The 17,669-nt window shown below is 36.6% G+C and overlaps 2 protein-coding genes and 2 long non-coding RNA genes across 7 annotated transcripts; all 4 read left to right on the top strand.

Moving 5' to 3' along the window:
• Positions 1 to 3,234: 3,234 nt before the first annotated feature.
• Positions 3,235 to 5,511, top strand: LOC113355757 (1-aminocyclopropane-1-carboxylate oxidase homolog 1-like). Of its 4 annotated transcripts, none has more exons than XM_026598693.1 (4): positions 3,235 to 3,526; positions 3,640 to 3,743; positions 4,098 to 4,958; positions 5,065 to 5,511. In XM_026598693.1, exons 3-4 carry the CDS (start codon positions 4,125 to 4,127, stop codon positions 5,305 to 5,307), a joined length of 1,077 nt encoding a protein of 358 aa, XP_026454478.1. In that variant the 5' UTR covers positions 3,235 to 3,526; positions 3,640 to 3,743; positions 4,098 to 4,124; the 3' UTR covers positions 5,308 to 5,511. The 4 variants fall into 4 exon arrangements, with proteins under 4 accessions (XP_026454478.1, XP_026454476.1, XP_026454475.1 ...); XM_026598691.1 differs by having other exon boundaries at positions 3,235 to 3,549; positions 4,108 to 4,958; XM_026598690.1 differs by having other exon boundaries at positions 3,235 to 3,549.
• A 608-nt stretch (positions 5,512 to 6,119) lies between these two features.
• On the top strand, positions 6,120 to 10,663 carry LOC113355756. Its single transcript, XR_003362598.1, has 3 exons — positions 6,120 to 7,394; positions 9,857 to 10,109; positions 10,204 to 10,663. It is a non-coding gene; the product is annotated as an uncharacterized LOC113355756 (long non-coding RNA).
• A 113-nt stretch (positions 10,664 to 10,776) lies between these two features.
• Positions 10,777 to 12,290, top strand: LOC113355755. The gene is made up of 4 exons (XR_003362597.1): positions 10,777 to 10,978; positions 11,092 to 11,333; positions 11,526 to 11,720; positions 11,995 to 12,290. It is a non-coding gene; the product is annotated as an uncharacterized LOC113355755 (long non-coding RNA).
• Positions 12,291 to 12,639: 349 nt separating this feature from the next.
• LOC113355753 (transcription initiation factor TFIID subunit 15b-like) lies at positions 12,640 to 16,045 on the top strand. Its single transcript, XM_026598689.1, has 4 exons — positions 12,640 to 12,892; positions 13,026 to 13,730; positions 15,276 to 15,306; positions 15,397 to 16,045. The coding sequence occupies exons 1-4, from the start codon at positions 12,829 to 12,831 to the stop codon at positions 15,647 to 15,649; spliced, it is 1,053 nt and encodes a 350-aa protein (XP_026454474.1). The 5' UTR covers positions 12,640 to 12,828; the 3' UTR covers positions 15,650 to 16,045.
• The last annotated feature ends 1,624 nt before the right edge of the window (positions 16,046 to 17,669 follow it).

The following is a 17,669-nucleotide window of genomic DNA, read 5'->3' as shown; positions in this document are numbered from 1 at the left end:
AGATACAAGTATGCATATCAGTGATCTTAATGATTAACTACGTCGCACCATCTCAAGCTTGAAGCAAAGAAACAAGCTAACAAGACATAACTGAAGACCCGAGGTGACTGCCCTAAGTAATTAAATAAAGTGTTTAATGATTTTTGAATAATTCTTTTATCTTTGTAACTAAACCAGTTAATTTTTTGCAGGGCTGTTTGGCATGCAGCGAGGTTCTAATGATCCCAGTATTATCGGATGTTGGATGCCCAACAAACAAAGTTGGAATTACAGGTTACTTGCCTATTTGAATCAATTAATGATTAAGCTTCGGATTAAAAAGATAATTAGACATATATAACTTCATAGTAAGTTGTATGCTAGCAGATAGCTCTCCAAAAGGGTTGTACAGTACAAACACTTATATTAGTTGTTGAAGGTGGGACTATATGCCAAATACGTTGTATTTAAGATTATATCTGCTGAAATATGACTATCAATTTTAATAGTATATGGAACTAATAACATTTTTGGATATGATAGTTTTAACCACAAAAACGACCCATGTTAATCCATTGATCATTTCAAAAAAGTGCAGATTCTTCCATTTGCATTCTTGCTCTTTTATGCAGATAAATGACAATTTTGTTTTAAATGGCAATGACTTCTGAAGAAGATGAAATATGATCCACACTACTTTTGGAATGATTGGATGCATAAATTCTAACCCAGTGTCCGTTAAATACTATTCCACTTGGGTTATTTATAGAAACACATTCTGTTCACTTGATTAATATATGATAGATGCACAACTTAAGCAACCTCACCAATTTTTTTCATTCGATATTCTTTCTTCCCCAATCATTCTTTCAACTATAACTGCCATCGAGCTATTTAGAGATTTCATTTGTTCCAATTGACAATTGTGGATGAGTAATTGAGTATATATAATTTTATAACATTATCGCAGGTAAACAAGTCCAGAAAGCACGCCAAAATTCAACGGCTATAATTTTATAACCTCTGGAGTTGGTACCTGGAAGGAAAAACGACAACCAGTTCTGTACAAGTAAAAGCATAAACCAAGTTTTATTACCAATCCAAAAATTTATCCTCGATAATAGCATAACGTTGGCTTATCTTTCAGATGTAATAGGAAGATTACACTCCATATCAAACATCATCATCAAACAAGTTGAGGAACATGATGAAACTAAAGATGTCAACATATGAGAGATTTACATCACAACCGATGACGGGTACTACTTTTTTCATTTCAAACTAATTTAGTACGGATTATAAGATAAAAGAACTAACACTTACTATTACCTGTATTAGGGGAGAGACGATGAAGATAACTCTATGGGGTGAATTAGCGACTATGATAGATGATGGAATACTAGATAGTAACGAAAATGCCGCAGTAATCATCATGGTCACAGGAACATTTGTCAAAGAGCGCATGGGTAAAAAATGCATATAATGTATACATAAAAAAAAACTTAAAACCAGTGACCTAATTTATTTGTTATTATTACAGGGTTAATCAGTCTTTCCATCATATGAATGCAGTTCATAGATAATCACAGTAAAATTAAAACATGCTACTATATAGATAAACAAAATAAAATTAAACCATGCTAATGTTTACACAGGCTTGGAGAAGAAACTGGAGAAATATAAGAGATACACCTTGAACAGGAGAAAGATCTTTTTGAAGACAAAATTTCCCTGTATGAAGCCAGTCAGATGCTGATGGACAATGAGAATACGATAAATACAAATTTATGCTGTAGTTATACATTGTCTTATATTAATTCAAAAATTTAATAATACAGATAAATGCAAATTCATGTGATTCCTATTTGACATAGGAAAGGGTTGGTATTACTACTATTACATAGCTTGCAAAAAATGCAAAAAAACAAGTCCAAAACAAGGATGGACAGACTACTTGCCCAAGATGCAAAAACAGCTTTGATGGAGAAGTATTGCCATGATAAGGGAATAATATAAAATATGTCAATTATATGATAAAAAATGAAACCTAATCTAATTACTATTCATTGAAAGAGATATCGGATCACCATAAGGATCAAGGATAACGCAGAATATGCAGATTTAATAATTTTCGGATTTAATGTCGAGAAGATGCTGAAATATACCGCGGCTGAACATGTTGCATACGCTGAGCGTTGCGAGAAGGTAAGACACTTATCTACTCTTATGATTAACACATATTATTTCCAAAAAAAATAAAAAACTGAAATGTTACACGATTTGTAGATGGGTGAACCAGAAAAAGCTACACAAGTGTTTGATAGACTAATTGGAGAAAAGTTTGGATTCAAGCTAAAGATGACTGAAAACAACATCCAAAAACAGTCGGACAGTTACACAGTCTTGAAAGTTCATATTATAGTGAAACAAAAGAACATCACCAGTGAGCAATTGGGTCCGAAAACACCACAAAAAGACAAGCAACAGAAGGTCAGACTTTAGAAGGATAAAACACGCCAAATATAAAAGCATCAAGAAAGAAAGAGGCTAAGGCGTATGGTAGTTGAAAAGGAAGATGATGAAATGGAAGAGTATTTAGATGAAGATGAAAATGCTATGGTGAAAAAAAAGTAAGACCACCACTGAGCAAAAAAGAAAAATGCTAAGGCGGATGCTTTTAGAAGATGATGGGGATACTTAAAAAGATAATAGAAATGGCAGACGATATAGATAAAAACAAGATGACGAGGATGAAAAAGAAGGTGCAGGTGATGAAAACGGAGATGAAGGTGATGAGGATGCGTAGAGTGCGTATGATTCTCTGTTAGTGATTTGGGTAGGATTGTTTTATTATTAGTTTCATTTTTAGCTATTCTCTCTTAGTAATTTCATTTTTAGTTTCATTCTTAGTTCATTTCGGCAAAATTACTTTCTTAATAATTTGATTCTTAGTTATTATTTTTAGTACTTTGAGTTGAATATCAAATAAATGTTTGAGAACTATCTTAGTAATAGTTGTGAACTATATTTTCTTAGCACTTTCGAAATACTTAGCACTTTCAAATGAATGAATATATTCTGAAGTATGTAAGACAACCTTAGAAAATGCTGCATTCATAAAACAATAGGACAGGCCCATCTTTACATTTTCAGCAGAAATAGTAACTCAATTAACTTATCCCCGTGCAACGCACGGGGGAGACACTAATAAATCACTAAAAATGGGAAACAGAAGGGAAACTAGACAAAGGATGACTGTACATGGTTTTCAAGCATCCTGAACCCTGTATTCAGTAGAGGCAATCGTTATAAAAATTAACGATCAAACACCATTCCATCTTTTGCAACAATATCACCAACTGATAATCTGTGCAAGAGTTGCAAGAAATCCAATACCAATAAACACTGCAATTTCAAGCCAAGAAGAAGAATAACTTAATCAATAGCAGGTTACAGGACCACATAAAACATGATCTTTAGTTTTGGTTGTTGCGAAAACAGTAAATTATGAAGTAGTTTAGGGAGTTCAACAAAGGGTTTGCTCCGTGTAAGTCACCGCAAACGACAAAGGTCAACGACCACGACTACTCTCCTTGTTCCTTCACACAACAATTATGGAAAAGATTGAACTAACTCAGGTTGGATCCTCTCATTTTGTAGAATATTTGCAGTTCGTGAGCTCTATCTCCTTCCTTCCATATCTTACAAATTTCAAATTGTTGATAAAGAAGACCCAAAACCTGCCACAGATCTATTGTTGACAAGTAAGTATGGCAAACTCTCCATTGTTTCTACTTCTTTATTGATATGTAAACACATTTAGGGCTTATAATGTTAAATTCCCAAGTGATTCAACATATTAATTGTTACTAGAATTGAATTCTGGAGTATAAATTATGATGCTTTCCAAGGTATATATTTCGATTCCTTGTTATAATTTTGTAGTAGCACCTAGTAGTGGTTTGATTGTCTTGTGGCAATTTCCACCGGAGCTCTAAGAGAGCCGGAGAAAACTTGTTTAGACTGGCCTAATAAAATAAAGTAATCTACCTCTGCAAGTATCGGTTGTTTTGCTTGATAAATAATGATACTTGTTTTGTTGCTAATGCTAATACAAGTCACGCATAGGAATTTGATTCGTCAAAATGGAGGCACCGGAAGTTTTGACTTATGATCGTAACCAAGAGTTTAAGACTTTCGAAGATGCCAAAGCTGGTGTTAAAGGACTGGTTGATGCTGGAATTGAAAAGGTTCCACAAATGTTTATCCGGAAACTTGATGAGCTAGCACAAGATTTACCTGTTCATGATGAGGGTGTTGAGATTCCATTGATAGACATAGGTTGCATGGATAGCCGACGTGAAGATATTGTCGATGAAATTAGGCATGCATCAATGACTTGGGGGTTCTTTCAGTTGTCAAATCACGGAATCCCTCTCACCGTGACCAAGGAAATGATACAAAGTGTTCATAAATTTCATGAACAAGATATGGAAGTCAAGAAACAATTCTACACCAAAGACCACAGTGCAAAATTTCAATGCGACATGTATCTTGACGTTTACAAAGGAAAATCTGCTGATTGGAGGGATACCTTTCGATGTTTATTTTCAAGTCCTGAACCTATCAATCCCCACGAATTGCCAGACATTTGCAGGGATATTATGCTCGCGTACGGGAAGTATATCATCGATCTAGGAGATGCTCTTACTGAATTATTTTCAGAGGCTCTAGGGCTAAGAAAGGACCATCTCAAAGGCATGGACTGCAACCAGAGTTTGGCCATTAATGGTAATTATTATCCAGCATGCCCTGAACCTGAACTAACCTTAGGTACAAAGAAGCATGCAGACCCAGCTTTTTTTACCATTCTCCTCCAAGATCATATTGGTGGACTGCAAGTTCGTCACCAGAATTATTGGGTTAATGTGAAGCCTATCCCTGGTGCTTTAATAGTAAACATTGGTGATTTCCTCCAGGTAATTTTGTTTTTCTTACCAAATGTGCATGTCATTTACAACAACTGCTAAGTTTGAGTTGACACGAATCGTATGAAAACAAAAAAAATTTCTTTCTTTTGAGCAGTTTGTCAGTAATGACAGGTTTAAGAGTGTGCAGCATCGCGTACTTGCTAACCGCATCGAACCAAGAGTGTCAGTTCCATGTTTCTTTAAACCAAATAGCATCAAGTTGTATGGACCTATCAATGATTTAATCTCTGAAGAAAACCCGCGTGTATACAGAGATGCTACGTTTACAGATTATTACCTTCATTTCCGTTCCATAGGGATTGGTGGTGAATCTGCCTTGAACATTTTCAAGGTGTGAAGCTACAGCAGCGTCAGCGCAAGATGCAGTAGTTAAACAGTATGAGGGAATCTGGCTAATGAGGGTTTCTAGTTTCTTTCTTCTTCTTCTTTTTCTTTTCTTTCTTAAAAATGGAATGCACTTTGAGGCTGAAGGAATTTGGTTTCGAGTTAATCTAAATTGTAATGTACCTTAGAGCGTCCACAATGGACGACTAAACCCAAATATTTGGTCCCAATACATGACGCAGTGGAAGAGAGTAAAGATCAAAAACCAGACTAAACCCAAATTCCAGACTATATTTGGTCTGGGACCAAGACCAAAACCAAATTTGGTCGAGCGGAGATTAAAAATCCGTCTGGCGTGGGGCGTTGATATAAGAACCGTTTGGAGTGGGGCGTAAGTATAAAGTGCGCCTGATGGTTTCAAAATGGGGGGCGGACATTATATGTGAGCCTGATGGTGGAGATCACATTATATGTGATCCTGATGGTGGGGATCACATTATATATGATCCTGAATAAAATGGGGCGGACATTATATGTGAGCCTGATGGTGGGGCGGATATTATATGTGCGTCTGGGTCAGGCGGGGGTATAATGTACGCTCGACTAAATTTTACTCGTACACCGTAGCGTACCAATACGGACTAAACCCAAAATTTGGTCCTTTTTTTGGTATTTGGTCTTTGATTTTGATCGTATCAATGCAGTTGCTCTTAAGGTCCATCTGTTACTATACACAATCCATTTACTCAGGTGGCTGCCAAAATATAAAATGTGTGTGTGAAGATAACCGAATCCATCTCCTTCACTATATGGACCCTTTCATTTTCTTCCTGCTTTACTCTTTCTTTCCACAGACCTAAAACCCCAATCTTCCATCACTATTTCTTCAAGCATAAAGGGTTTCATTTCATGGTTCATGGATTATTTCAAGATTCTTCCTTTGGAGATTACGTTAGACGTTTTAGCTCGCTTACCTGCTGATACAGTCCTTGACTGTAAGTTGGTATGCACAAATTGGAGAAACCTTGTTTCTCATCATCCTTATTCTCCAAAACACACTTACAACATCTCAATCATCCTTCTGGATCTGCTGCTGATTCTGGTGAGTTAGGTTTTCTTGCTTTGACGTATATGAAGAGATTTTTTTGGTATATTGAATACAATGAGAATCGTGATGAATCGGCCACGCCCATTCAGAGAATTAAAAGGATTAATTTCACCTAAGCAATTTTACTTTCTTGGTTCCTGTAATGGGTTGATCTGTCTTCTTGACCTCTACCACCCATCTGTTTGGATTTGCAACCCTGTTACCAGAGAAAGTGTTATGCTTCCTAAAATTAACACATATTCTATTGGATTTGGTTATGTTTCTGAAACAAATCAATACAAAGTTGTAGGAATAGCTGTGTTGAAGACCCATGTAGAAGTCTGCATATACACTCTAGGCAGTGGAAATGGTTGGAGAAAGCTTGCGAACTTCAATTTTGAATCCAACTATGAATGGGCACAAGGTGTATTTGCTGATGAAGCTCTTTATTGGCTGGACGATAAATTGGAAATGATTATCCCCTTTGATTTGGCTGAGGAACAGTTTTGTGAACATATTTCACCACCTCCTTTGCCACCAGACAGTGATTGGTGTGATGCTAGGATAGGGGTTTTGGATGGGTTTTTGTCTTTTGCTATTTATCTATGGGTCGAAGGAGATAGAATTAATGACATATGGCTACTGAAAAACAAGAATCTCAATCAGGAATGAAAGAAGGAGAGGGACATCAGTCATTGGTTTGGAGTAAAGAGTTTAGGATTGACATAAGCAAATTGTTTGCCGTTACAAAGAGTGATCGTGCTTTAGCTTATGATTTTAACCATCTCAGCATTTATGATCCAGAAACTTCAACCTCCAGAAGGCTTGTGAAGTTCAAGGATTGGCTTCTTGAAGTATCCCTTCACAAGAACACCTTAGTTTCGCTGAAAGAATTAGGGGAAGAAGGTACAAAAATAATGGAGCCAGTTGAAATTGAAGAAACTGGAAGCCGTCATTATTCTTTCGAGCAGCTCCAGGAGGATGGATGGTGAACCCTGAAAACATATAAACTGGTAATCTTCGTTGAGTTTCTAGAAGTAATATTTATATCATTCTCAAGACATTGAGTTTCATTTTTGAAATTGGATTACAAGTAACCTTTATGTGAACCTAACATAATCTGTCCAATAGCTGTGTTCTTTATTTTCGGGTTACGCTATATTTCTTTGTTAACTGTGCATTTTGTTAGTGGTATTTCATGTACACATGGAGTTGAATAAGTATATGCAGGCAAAATCAAGGAAATGGGTGTTTTTGCAGTAGTAGGGAATACTTGCGTCTTAACTCTATGATACTGCTTCTGTTAGTGTTGTAGTTACTAGTGTCATTTTGCAGAAGGTGGTAGTTTGAATAGGAAACTGCCCTATTAATTTTTCTGTTAATATGATTTATGATTCCATTCTGTTGTTCACAACTAAGCTAATTGTTGTGTCTTAAAGGACAAGAGCTGCCAAGGTACTCCTCACTCGACTAACCATAAATAGTTGTGAGGAGTTGTGTTTGTAGTTGATTAGTTTCCTTACTGATATTCTGGGACCAAGTTGGTCAAAGAGGAACCCCATTGAACTCTTTTGGTTGTATTTCCTCTTTCTTTCTGCGGCGGGCTATGTTGTTCAAAAATCAGGTTTGGTTGAAGAATCACATAAACATCACTGTACTCTTATTATGCAAGTTATATTACACCGGCTCTGTTGGAAATTTAATGCAGCATAATTCTTTGTCCTAATTCCTTCTTTGTCTTCTGCATAAAGTCCACAATCTTTTGTGAGTACTCCAGATGTTTGCTTCATGTCTAAAATTGCCGTGGCTTGTCAGTTTATCTGATTGATATGTAAGAAGTCCTAAATTTGTGCTAAAGCTAACTTCTGACTGCTGACCATGTTTTGGTGCAATCATAGGTTGACATTTAAATAACACAAGCAGTAGCTATGTTGGTCATCTCCTATTTTTAGTTCTACTGGATCTCATGCTTAAAAATAAACAATATTGCCTTCTCCCAAAACTGATAGGACCGTGCCTGATAGGAAAAGATATACCTCTGCAACCTTGTCAGATTTATATGTATACTGGTGCTCAGCATAATGGTTGCAGCCCAAATCTGTCTAGCTGTTGTTCCACCACCACAGCCTTTTCTTGGTAAGAGAAACCAAAAAAAGCATCTCCATTGTTTGTGAAGCCACAAATCTCTCTCTCTCTATTGCAAGGATCTTGAGAGTTTGTTTTATCAAGGTCATCTGAACTTACTATTTTATGAGTAGGGTTTTGTTTCAATGTGAATTTAGTACTTCTGCTGAAGGATATACCTTTATTGATCAGGTAAAAATCAATCTCTCGTGTAATTTGCATTTGCATTTCTCAGAATAGTTTGCATTCTAATTTTGTAATTTCGAGATAAAACTTTCATGATTATTGTTCTCACCATTACTTTTAGGTCATTCCATAATTTGTCTCATCAATCATGGACGTTTTATCTTGGAATGTTCCTGTAACTAGAAATCATTTAAAAGATCTGATAAGAAACCCAAAATCCTGATATGATTTTCCTTTGCGAAACTTAACTTGAGAAATCCAAAATCATGCCTCTGTTAATCCCATTTCAATTTCCTCATCATCAAGTCTTAGATCCTGTTGGTCTTTCTGAAGGTTTAGTTTTGATGTGGAGAAATGGTTTGTCATGTGATTCTTCTGATAATAATATGATTCATGCTTTGATTCAGGATGCCCCGTAGCCAGCCTGAACGGCTTTTAACTTGTATGTATGGGTACTCTGTCTGGTCTCCTTAAGAAAAACAGCATCGATATTTATTTGTGACTTAGGTCAGAATAGAGACTGTGTAGGAAGAGAATGTAGTTATGGATCTCTGCCAAGTCTTAGATCAAGAGTTAGTTGCATTGGGAAATAGAGACTGTGCAGAAGGAGACAACTCATCCAAAGAAGAGTTAAGGTTGGATAGATCCTGTGCGGATGTTCTTCTGTTTGCAGCCCATTAGTGGCCTATGTCAAAGCCTAGCATGCTGGCTAAGTTATGATTCCCATGATATAGAACATTATCCTCGAGCGAAATTCATGGATTATACGACTGACACCATGTCTGAGAGTGTAAACTGCTACTTATACCATATACATTTACAATTCCTAAATTTGGCATAAGGTGTTTGAAACTGAGGGCGCCATTTCAAACCTCGCCCAGAGTTTAAAACCACGCCAAACTCTTGGGCTCAGTTTAAAACTTGGCTTAACCCTTTAGAAAGAGTTTGAAACCCCGTTTGGCTTATAATAGTGGACCTACTTTTTGAAATTTGAATTTGGAAAATGTTTTAAACTCCACCTTCTATTAATAGGAATCTTTTTCATTGTGATTTCAGCTGTTGTATGTTAAAATGGGAGGCTATATTTAGCATATTAAGATAGTTTTTACCATTTATGGTTGTGGATGCTCTAAGGCCTAACTGATGGTTCCTGTTTCATGTGCAGTCAAATCCAGCTTTTATATGTGCTGAGGGAGCGTATTAGGAAGGGGTTACAGTTGTAACCTTCTGAGCCTACTGGACTATATCTGTCATTTCAAAACTATGGAGAGATTTCCAGCAATCAAATAATATAGTTTGTCGATGACACCAACGTATATAGTGTAACAATCCACAAATTTGAAGGAAATCACACAACAAAACCCATTAATGGTTCAATCTTTATATTCAATCCAAGGACGGGACAATTGTTTCTGAAGGTACAATTTTAGAAGTGTTTTATGGATTTATTGTGTTTGGTTTTTGATCTCAGTGTTTATACTTCATGGTTTAACAAACATGTGGTATCCATAGGTCATCCATATGTGTGTGTGGGCAGGGCAGAAACGTATCGGCATGCTGGGCAAGTGGAAAACTGCATAGTAAGTATCTGGTCTTGAGCGGTCCTTGCCAGTTGAGGAGCATCCAAAGCAGATTATTGTCACTCGTAAAGGAATGCTTGACCCTCTGGAGGTCCACTTGCTCGATTTCCCCAATGTAGTTACTAAAGGCAATGAGTTCCAGGTTGCTTGAAGATTGAGAAATTAGGTGGTTTAATGCTGAAGGCTTGAGCCACAAATGCTTCTGTTTAATCTCTACGATTATCTGTTGACGAGTGTATCGTCTTACACGGCTCTCTCGCGTTTGATCGGTTGAGCTTGCGCACCTTACATGTGAACAACGAGAAGGCAAATATGTTGATAAAGCCTGATACAATGGTTGTCACTGGACCACGTCACATTTGGCCTTCTCACACTGATGATCAATGGATGAAGGCAAGCCTCTTTTCACATTTTTAAAGACCAATGTGAATTTGACGTGGTCAGATGTGCAAGTGTTTGGTATTTGTGCAAACAAGGGCTGACTAAGAATTTCCTCAACGCAGGTAGAGGTTGCTTTGAGAGATCTTACACCCTCAGATTATGCAAAGAAGAAGAATGTGAACACATCGGCGCTGATCCAGTCTGAGATTTGTGGTATTATTGTTGGTGCTGAGATTACTCCATCTCCGTAACTATGTCAGCAGATAAAACAGATTGAATGCCAACACCGAGTCTCATTTATTTATGTTAATTCGGAGGACATTAAGGTAAACTAACTATTTGATCTACCTGGTTGATGTTTTCTTTGTTTCTCTCTTCTTCTTTTTTCCCGGTTAAAGAGTGTTCTCTGATTTTAAATTGATGAGGTTTTTGTGAGCAGGAGAAGGGATACCCCTATTGTTATGCAGAAGAAGATTTTGAAGTTCATCCGTGAAGCAGATCCCAGGACACAAATCGCAGGTTACCTGTATGGTGTAAGTCCCCCTGACTACCTTCGAGTGAAAGAGATTCTCTGTGTTTGGTATGCATCAGCATTTCACTCTCCCATTGGCTATTCCAGCGCATGATTTCTTGCATGACCTGGAGCCGCTTAGGTGGATGCTTTCTCAGATGTCTCCACAGGTAGTTGATTTCTTTTTTCTTTGATCATTATCACTGTTTTCATAATTCGGCATAAGATCCTTATTTTGCATCACCTTACCTAATGGGAAGTTTAAATTTACCGAGATAAACATTGGAAATTGAGTTGCTGATGTACTGTATTTTGCAGAGTCAAGCTGGATCTGACTTTTAAAATCTTATTACCTTGTGCAGGATCTGACTGGCCATGCTCGAAAGCTTGAGAGTAACAAGCTGTGAAATGGAGTGAAGTGTATCATCTTTACCCCTTCAGGGTACAAGTGAGGTCATGCCAACAAGGATTGCAGAAGCAATCCTCATGGTTACCTTCCAACTTTCTATGAGAAGGTTCAGATGCTCCTCAGCGATCGCTTCCTTGGATTTTACGTGGTAAGATTGACACACTTCATGACGCAAAGTATGTTCGTGTTTAGACTTTAGTCTATGAATGTTTCCTTCCCTACCACTCTCTTGATCCCTATAGAAAATGTTCACAGTTGTAAGCTTTCCCTGATTGTAGATCTCTCTACTTTTCTTCTGAAAGTATGGGATAAAGAACTCAACTACACTAGCACTGAAAACCTCTCAGAAAGGATTTTTCTTGTTTCTTAAGTTATTTTTATATCTCATGAACTAGAGACTTGCTGACGCTGTGTATTTTCAGGTTCCTGACAAAGGTCATGGAGTTGCAACTTCCAGGGAGTGGAGCATCGTACTAATCTCTAGTATGGAATAAACACCTGTTGAGGATCACAGGCCAACTCATTTTCTTGAGTGCAGTAAGCTGAAGAGGGAGACATTTTGGCTGAGGATGATTGAGAGGACAAGTTTACCTTGAAACATCAGCTAAAACACTCTTTGAAGCCCTTTTATTGTAGAATCCAGATCTTCTATGCTCCTGTAATTGGAATATTTGTTGATTCCAGTTCAATTTATGCCTTCTTCTTCTAGATTACTAAACCTTTTTCCCTTGTGATATTTGTTCACATCTTTATTTCGATTTTCGATTTAGTCCCATAAAACAGTCGTAAAAGAGAAGAAAAACAAAAATCTTGAAAATATGATACCAAAAGTAAAAACACAAACAGACTTAAACTTAGAAACTAAACAACTCTCTTTTCCTTTGTAATCTTTATTCTTTTCTCTTCTTCGTGTCCAACTTTTAATTATCTTGCCCGTAGCTTATAATTGATCCTTTTTTTCTTCTTTCAAGTTTTCTTTTATTCTCTTTCTCTTGTCAAGAAAGCTCCGATTCTTCACATTGTTTCCATTTCTTTAATCATATAAGTAAATACGTAGAAATATGATATAACCCTTTCTAATATCATCTTCTCTTGTTATATTCAAACATCTTCCTCCTCATCATCATCATCATAATCAGCAGCAGCATTTTTAACTTGGCATTTGTGTTTTATTAATTCAAGACAACCCCACAGAAGAAGAAGAAGAGGCAACCAAGAAAACTCAAACACTAGTTTCTTGCAGCAACTCAGGAGAGATGAACACCCGTAGAGTTTTTCATTGCACAATTTTCCTCCTCCTCCTGGGTCTCTCTTATTCAGGTTTAGTAGAATATTTGTATAACTGGTTTCACTGCATATGTTTAAATTCTTGTTACGTTCTTGCAAAAATGGGGCCAAAATGATTAGACTAATTTTATTTTTATTTTTTTTATTTTTTTTTTTGGAATTATAGGTGCAAGTAAAACAGAGAAGAATCATGAAGGAAAAGCACATATACAAATCTCTTCTCATAGAAAACTCGTCGAAAATGAAAGAAATGTAGTGTTGAGTAGAACAATAAGGGATCAAACTACAGTCCCTGTGATTAATCCCATTAACTCACCCACAGTAACACCTATTACAGGCCCATTTGTATCTCCACCTACATCAACCTTGACCCCTCTTACTCCAATTTTTCCTCTCCAACCCCCACCAACTATAACACCTCCAACCCCGTTTTTACTTTTGCCACCACCAACTACCATAACTGATCCCACGATTTCTCCCCCATTTCCCCCCTCAGGTGGTGGAGGTGGCGGCGGCGGCACCGTTGGTGGTGGTGATGGCGGTTTTGGTGATGGAGGTGCCGGTGGTAGAGGAGGTGGCGGTGGTAATGGAGGTGGTTTTGGTGGTGGAAATGGAGGTGGCGGTGGTGGTTCAGGAACATGGTGTGTTGCAAGTCAATCAGCTTCACAGACGGCTTTGCAGGTCGCTCTTGATTATGCTTGTGGATTCGGTGGTGCAGATTGTTCGAAAATTCAACAAGGAGGAAGTTGTTACAACCCAAATACACTTCGGGATCACGCATCTTTTGCATTTAATAGCTACTACCAGAAGAATCCTGCGCCAACTAGCTGCAGTTTTGGAGGGACTGCCATGACAACCACTACAGACCCAAGTAAGATTGATCCCGATTATGGATTTTTTCTTTTCTATTACAATATTATTTAGTAAGGTCTAAGCACATGACCAGTTACTATTTCCAACCCTGTCGTATTCGGCCTTGACTAGTTTCCATCTTATTTTATTTTTGCTGATAAAACGTAGAAGTCCAGAATTTACATATCTAGGTTCAGTAATTTATTCCTGAAAACCCCCCTCAGAGCGTCCACAGTGGTGCGAGTATAACCAAAGATCAAAGACTAAAAAAAAGACCAAATTTGGGTTTAGTCCGTCGTGTGACGCAGTGGAGAAAGAGTAAATTTGGTCGCGCGTTGATAAAGCTTACGTCTGGAATCAGGTGTTGATAAAGATAACGCCTAAAATGGGGCGTTTGTAAAGATCCCGCCTGAGTTTAGGCGGGGAGATTCAAAAAAAACAAAAGAAAAAAGAAAAAAGAAAAAAGAAGTGGGGCGTTGATAAAGATAACGCCCCAAAGAAAGATTTGAAAAAAAAGAAGTGGGGCGTACATTATATGAACATAAAAAAAAGAAGTGGGGCGTTGATAAAGATAACGCCCCAAATAAAGATATGTATTATATGAACGCCATACATAAAGAGAGGCGTTATGTATACCAACGCGCGATGAAAGGCGGAGATTATATCAACGCCCGTAGTGTAGGCGGACATTATATAAACGCCCGACTATATTTGGGTTTGGTCTTGATCGTCGACAAAATTTGTTCTGGGTTTTACTCTTTGATCAAATTTTGATCTATGGTCCGTCCCACTACGCCAGCCCACTCGACTAAAAATTTGGTTTTAGTCGTCCACTGCAGTTGCTCTCACGCCGTACATTCATCGACTATTATGGCAAGTTGATATGTCTCTTATGGAAAGTTCGGTATTGTTGCGAGTTTTTGAAAAACTCTTGTGATATACTGTAGATATAATAAAGTAGCTAGACGTATGAACATTGTAGATATAATACGTAGATATAATATGTAAAGTATTGCCAAAAAATACGTATGAACACTGTAGATATGATACATAGATATAATACGTATGAACACTGTAGATATAATACGTAAAGTATTTCCAAAAAATACGTATAAACATTGTAGATATAATACGTATGAACGCTGTAGATATAATAAAGTAGCTACACATATGAACACTGTAGATATAATACGTAAAGTATTGCCAAAAAAGCTTATAAACTGTAAAATTCTGTTTCGTAAATTGTCACGTTGAAGTGTTATTGCGCTGATGATAAACACATTCTGAAACAGTGTCTAAAAATAAAATAATACGATATATTTTTAGTTTTAACGATGTACAAGCAATCAAACGATATAAATAGTTTATTATTCTTATTTAAATTTTAAATTTTAGTTTAGTTTTACTTTAAAATACTTATATTATTATTATTATAAAGATAAGATTTATTGATTGAAATAAAAATATTTTACAAGAAACTGGTTGTTAGCCTAGCAAATGTTTAGTTGATAAAAGTTTGACGTAATGTATCTTAATAATTATTTTTTTGGTTAATTTTTTGCAGGTTCTGGGACATGCAAATTTCCATCATCTAGGTAAAAGATACTTGACATTTATTCTTCAATTTTGTATGCTTGATAAGTGGAATAAGTGTGTAGAATGATATATTTGTTATATTATTTTAGCTCCAGTCCATCCATCGTCAACACTCCGACCCCTCCTGGACCAACCCCAACCGTTCCAACAGGCGGCTTTGGAACAGATCTAACTCCACCAGTTGGATTTGGATCAGATCCGACCGGATCAACAGGTTTTGGATTAGAACCTCCTGGATCATCATCAGATAACAACTCTGCCGCAACCTCAACGTCACATAGCTACGGTCACTTTGCTTTGATGTACCTTCCTCTGTCATTATTCTTCATAATGAATCTCTGAAGACAGAAAATTTGTTGTTGCCTTTTGTTACCTCACTACATTTGAATGACGACTCCTTTTATAACAAAATATAAGATGAAGAAGTCTAAGAGAAGCAACGACAAAAAAAATATCATCTTCTCCTGCAGAAACAACTTGTGAAAAATCTATGGCATTCTTGAACTTAATCCTTGGAATGCAATAGAGTGGAGGCCGCCAATGGATGAAGAGGATATAATACACTATTAGGAAGGATAAAAGCCCATTTAATATGGGCCTTAGATAGTTTTTTTTTTTTATATAGTTCTATATGTTAATGTAAAGGTAAATATTTATAAATAGTTAGTTATTTTCTATGTATTGTCTTTATGAGAAAAGGTCGTGGAAGTCTAAAATTATTGGTCAATAGTTCGGTCAGTAGAACTTTTAAATTAAACTAAATTAACAGACTGAGTTAAATGGATCAATCTGACTGAAAGTAATTTGTTGTAAAATGACATTGTAGTCTGTTAACTTAAATGTTTACTTAATCAAATGTATGATAGGCGAAGGAGATACACCAGGCCCGTTGAGTATGAACCCGAGACCTGATTAAACTTGACTAGGGTTTTATCGATATACCATATCTAATTGAACAAAACTAAAGTTTTAACAAAAAAAAAACAAATTTAATATCTACCTCATCCTTTATATGGAGGGAAGAAATACGTTGACAAATGGCATAGTCATTTCCACATTATTTCACATTTTCGGCATCATTTTTTCCCACAAAACCCAAAAGGAAATGCATTTATAGTTAAATTTTGGTATGTTAACGAAAGCTGAAATATAACATGAGATCATATAACACAAATTGGAATCAAGTTTTCCCTGAAAAACTATATAGTGTAGACCACCTTCTTACATTCCTACTTCTTGTACGGTTTAAATGTTCCAAAACTGGGAGATCCACTTAAATCACCTGGTTCAGGAATAAGGGTACATGGTCCAAGTCGGATAGTCTAAGACCGAGTCAATTTATGTCAAAGATGATCTGCAATGAGGCAGAGTTTGCATCAGGGGAGGATCTGCATGTATACTAACCTATTAAAAAAAATTTCTAAAATAGGTTGTTGTACTTATCCCACTCCAATGCAAACCTAGCCGAAATTGTTGTCAAGCCAGGGTAGAAAACTACAAGTATGCATAAATTTGTTCCAATTTCCAAGCCACCCATGGTTCCAAATCCTAGTTCCGCCCCTGGTTTGATGTTATTGAATAGGTTTTAATTAGATTGAGTTGAGTCCAGTCTCGTTTATGTTTATTCAATACACAAGGCAGATAGCCACATACATCACCACAGTTGACTGATATTGATTTAACTCTATTGTTATAGAGGAATGCTACACTGACCGGCGAATTCTTCCAATACACGCAGCTCCGGATCCCCATAGAGGAATTATAAAGGGTGGGTTTTGGGACCCAGTATTTTGTGTGTTGCGTGAAAAATTTGGGGAGAAATTCGTCGAGACGTTTATCATTTACGATTGTTATGGGAAACTGGTCCGTCTTATTTAAGTGTAGGTGTATGAGTTGTGGGTCCAAGAATCATTTAATGAAGTTAGAGTTCCTGGGTTCTGTAAAGGTGTATTCTCGATTCTCGATACATACGATGGTCAATATTAAGTAACTTCCTTTCCAACTTTAATATACTAAAAGACCTGAGACGTAAGTTTCTTGGATTTTAATCCTGCCACTGAGCGACAGTTCTTTTTGATTATAGGTTAGCAATCCTTCCATACAATCCATCTATGAGACCCTACTGAAGAAGTCTTTTTTTTTTAAAAGGAAGGATATATTAAAATGGAAAAAGGTATTTATAAGATTTACAGAAAATCACAATATCTCTAGAAAAACAACAGAGAATAACAAAAAGTTCCTATTACATAGAAATTATAGTGTTCCATTGAAACAAGATTTGATTGTCCGTGTAATCTTTGAAGATATTCTTCGGAGAACTCCACAAGAAAATACTTTAAATGATCAGCATCTTGATATCTTC

This window comes from Papaver somniferum, chromosome 3 (assembly GCF_003573695.1).
Source record: "Papaver somniferum cultivar HN1 chromosome 3, ASM357369v1, whole genome shotgun sequence".
Classification (NCBI taxonomy): domain Eukaryota; kingdom Viridiplantae; phylum Streptophyta; class Magnoliopsida; order Ranunculales; family Papaveraceae; genus Papaver; species Papaver somniferum.
The sequence above is the reverse complement of the archived record's forward strand: the minus strand, read 5'-3'. Positions and strand labels throughout refer to the sequence as shown.

Coding starts and splice junctions, on each gene's coding strand:
- LOC113355757 (XM_026598693.1), top strand. CDS start 4,125: ATGGAGGCACCGGAAGTTTTGACTTATGATCGTAACCAAGAGTTTAAG. Junction 4,959..5,064: donor ACATTGGTGATTTCCTCCAG/GTAATTTTGTTT, acceptor TCTTTTGAGCAG/TTTGTCAGTAATGACAGGTT.
- LOC113355753 (XM_026598689.1), top strand. CDS start 12,829: ATGAACACCCGTAGAGTTTTTCATTGCACAATTTTCCTCCTCCTCCTG. Junction 12,893..13,025: donor CCTGGGTCTCTCTTATTCAG/GTTTAGTAGAAT, acceptor TTGGAATTATAG/GTGCAAGTAAAACAGAGAAG. Junction 15,307..15,396: donor TGCAAATTTCCATCATCTAG/GTAAAAGATACT, acceptor ATATTATTTTAG/CTCCAGTCCATCCATCGTCA.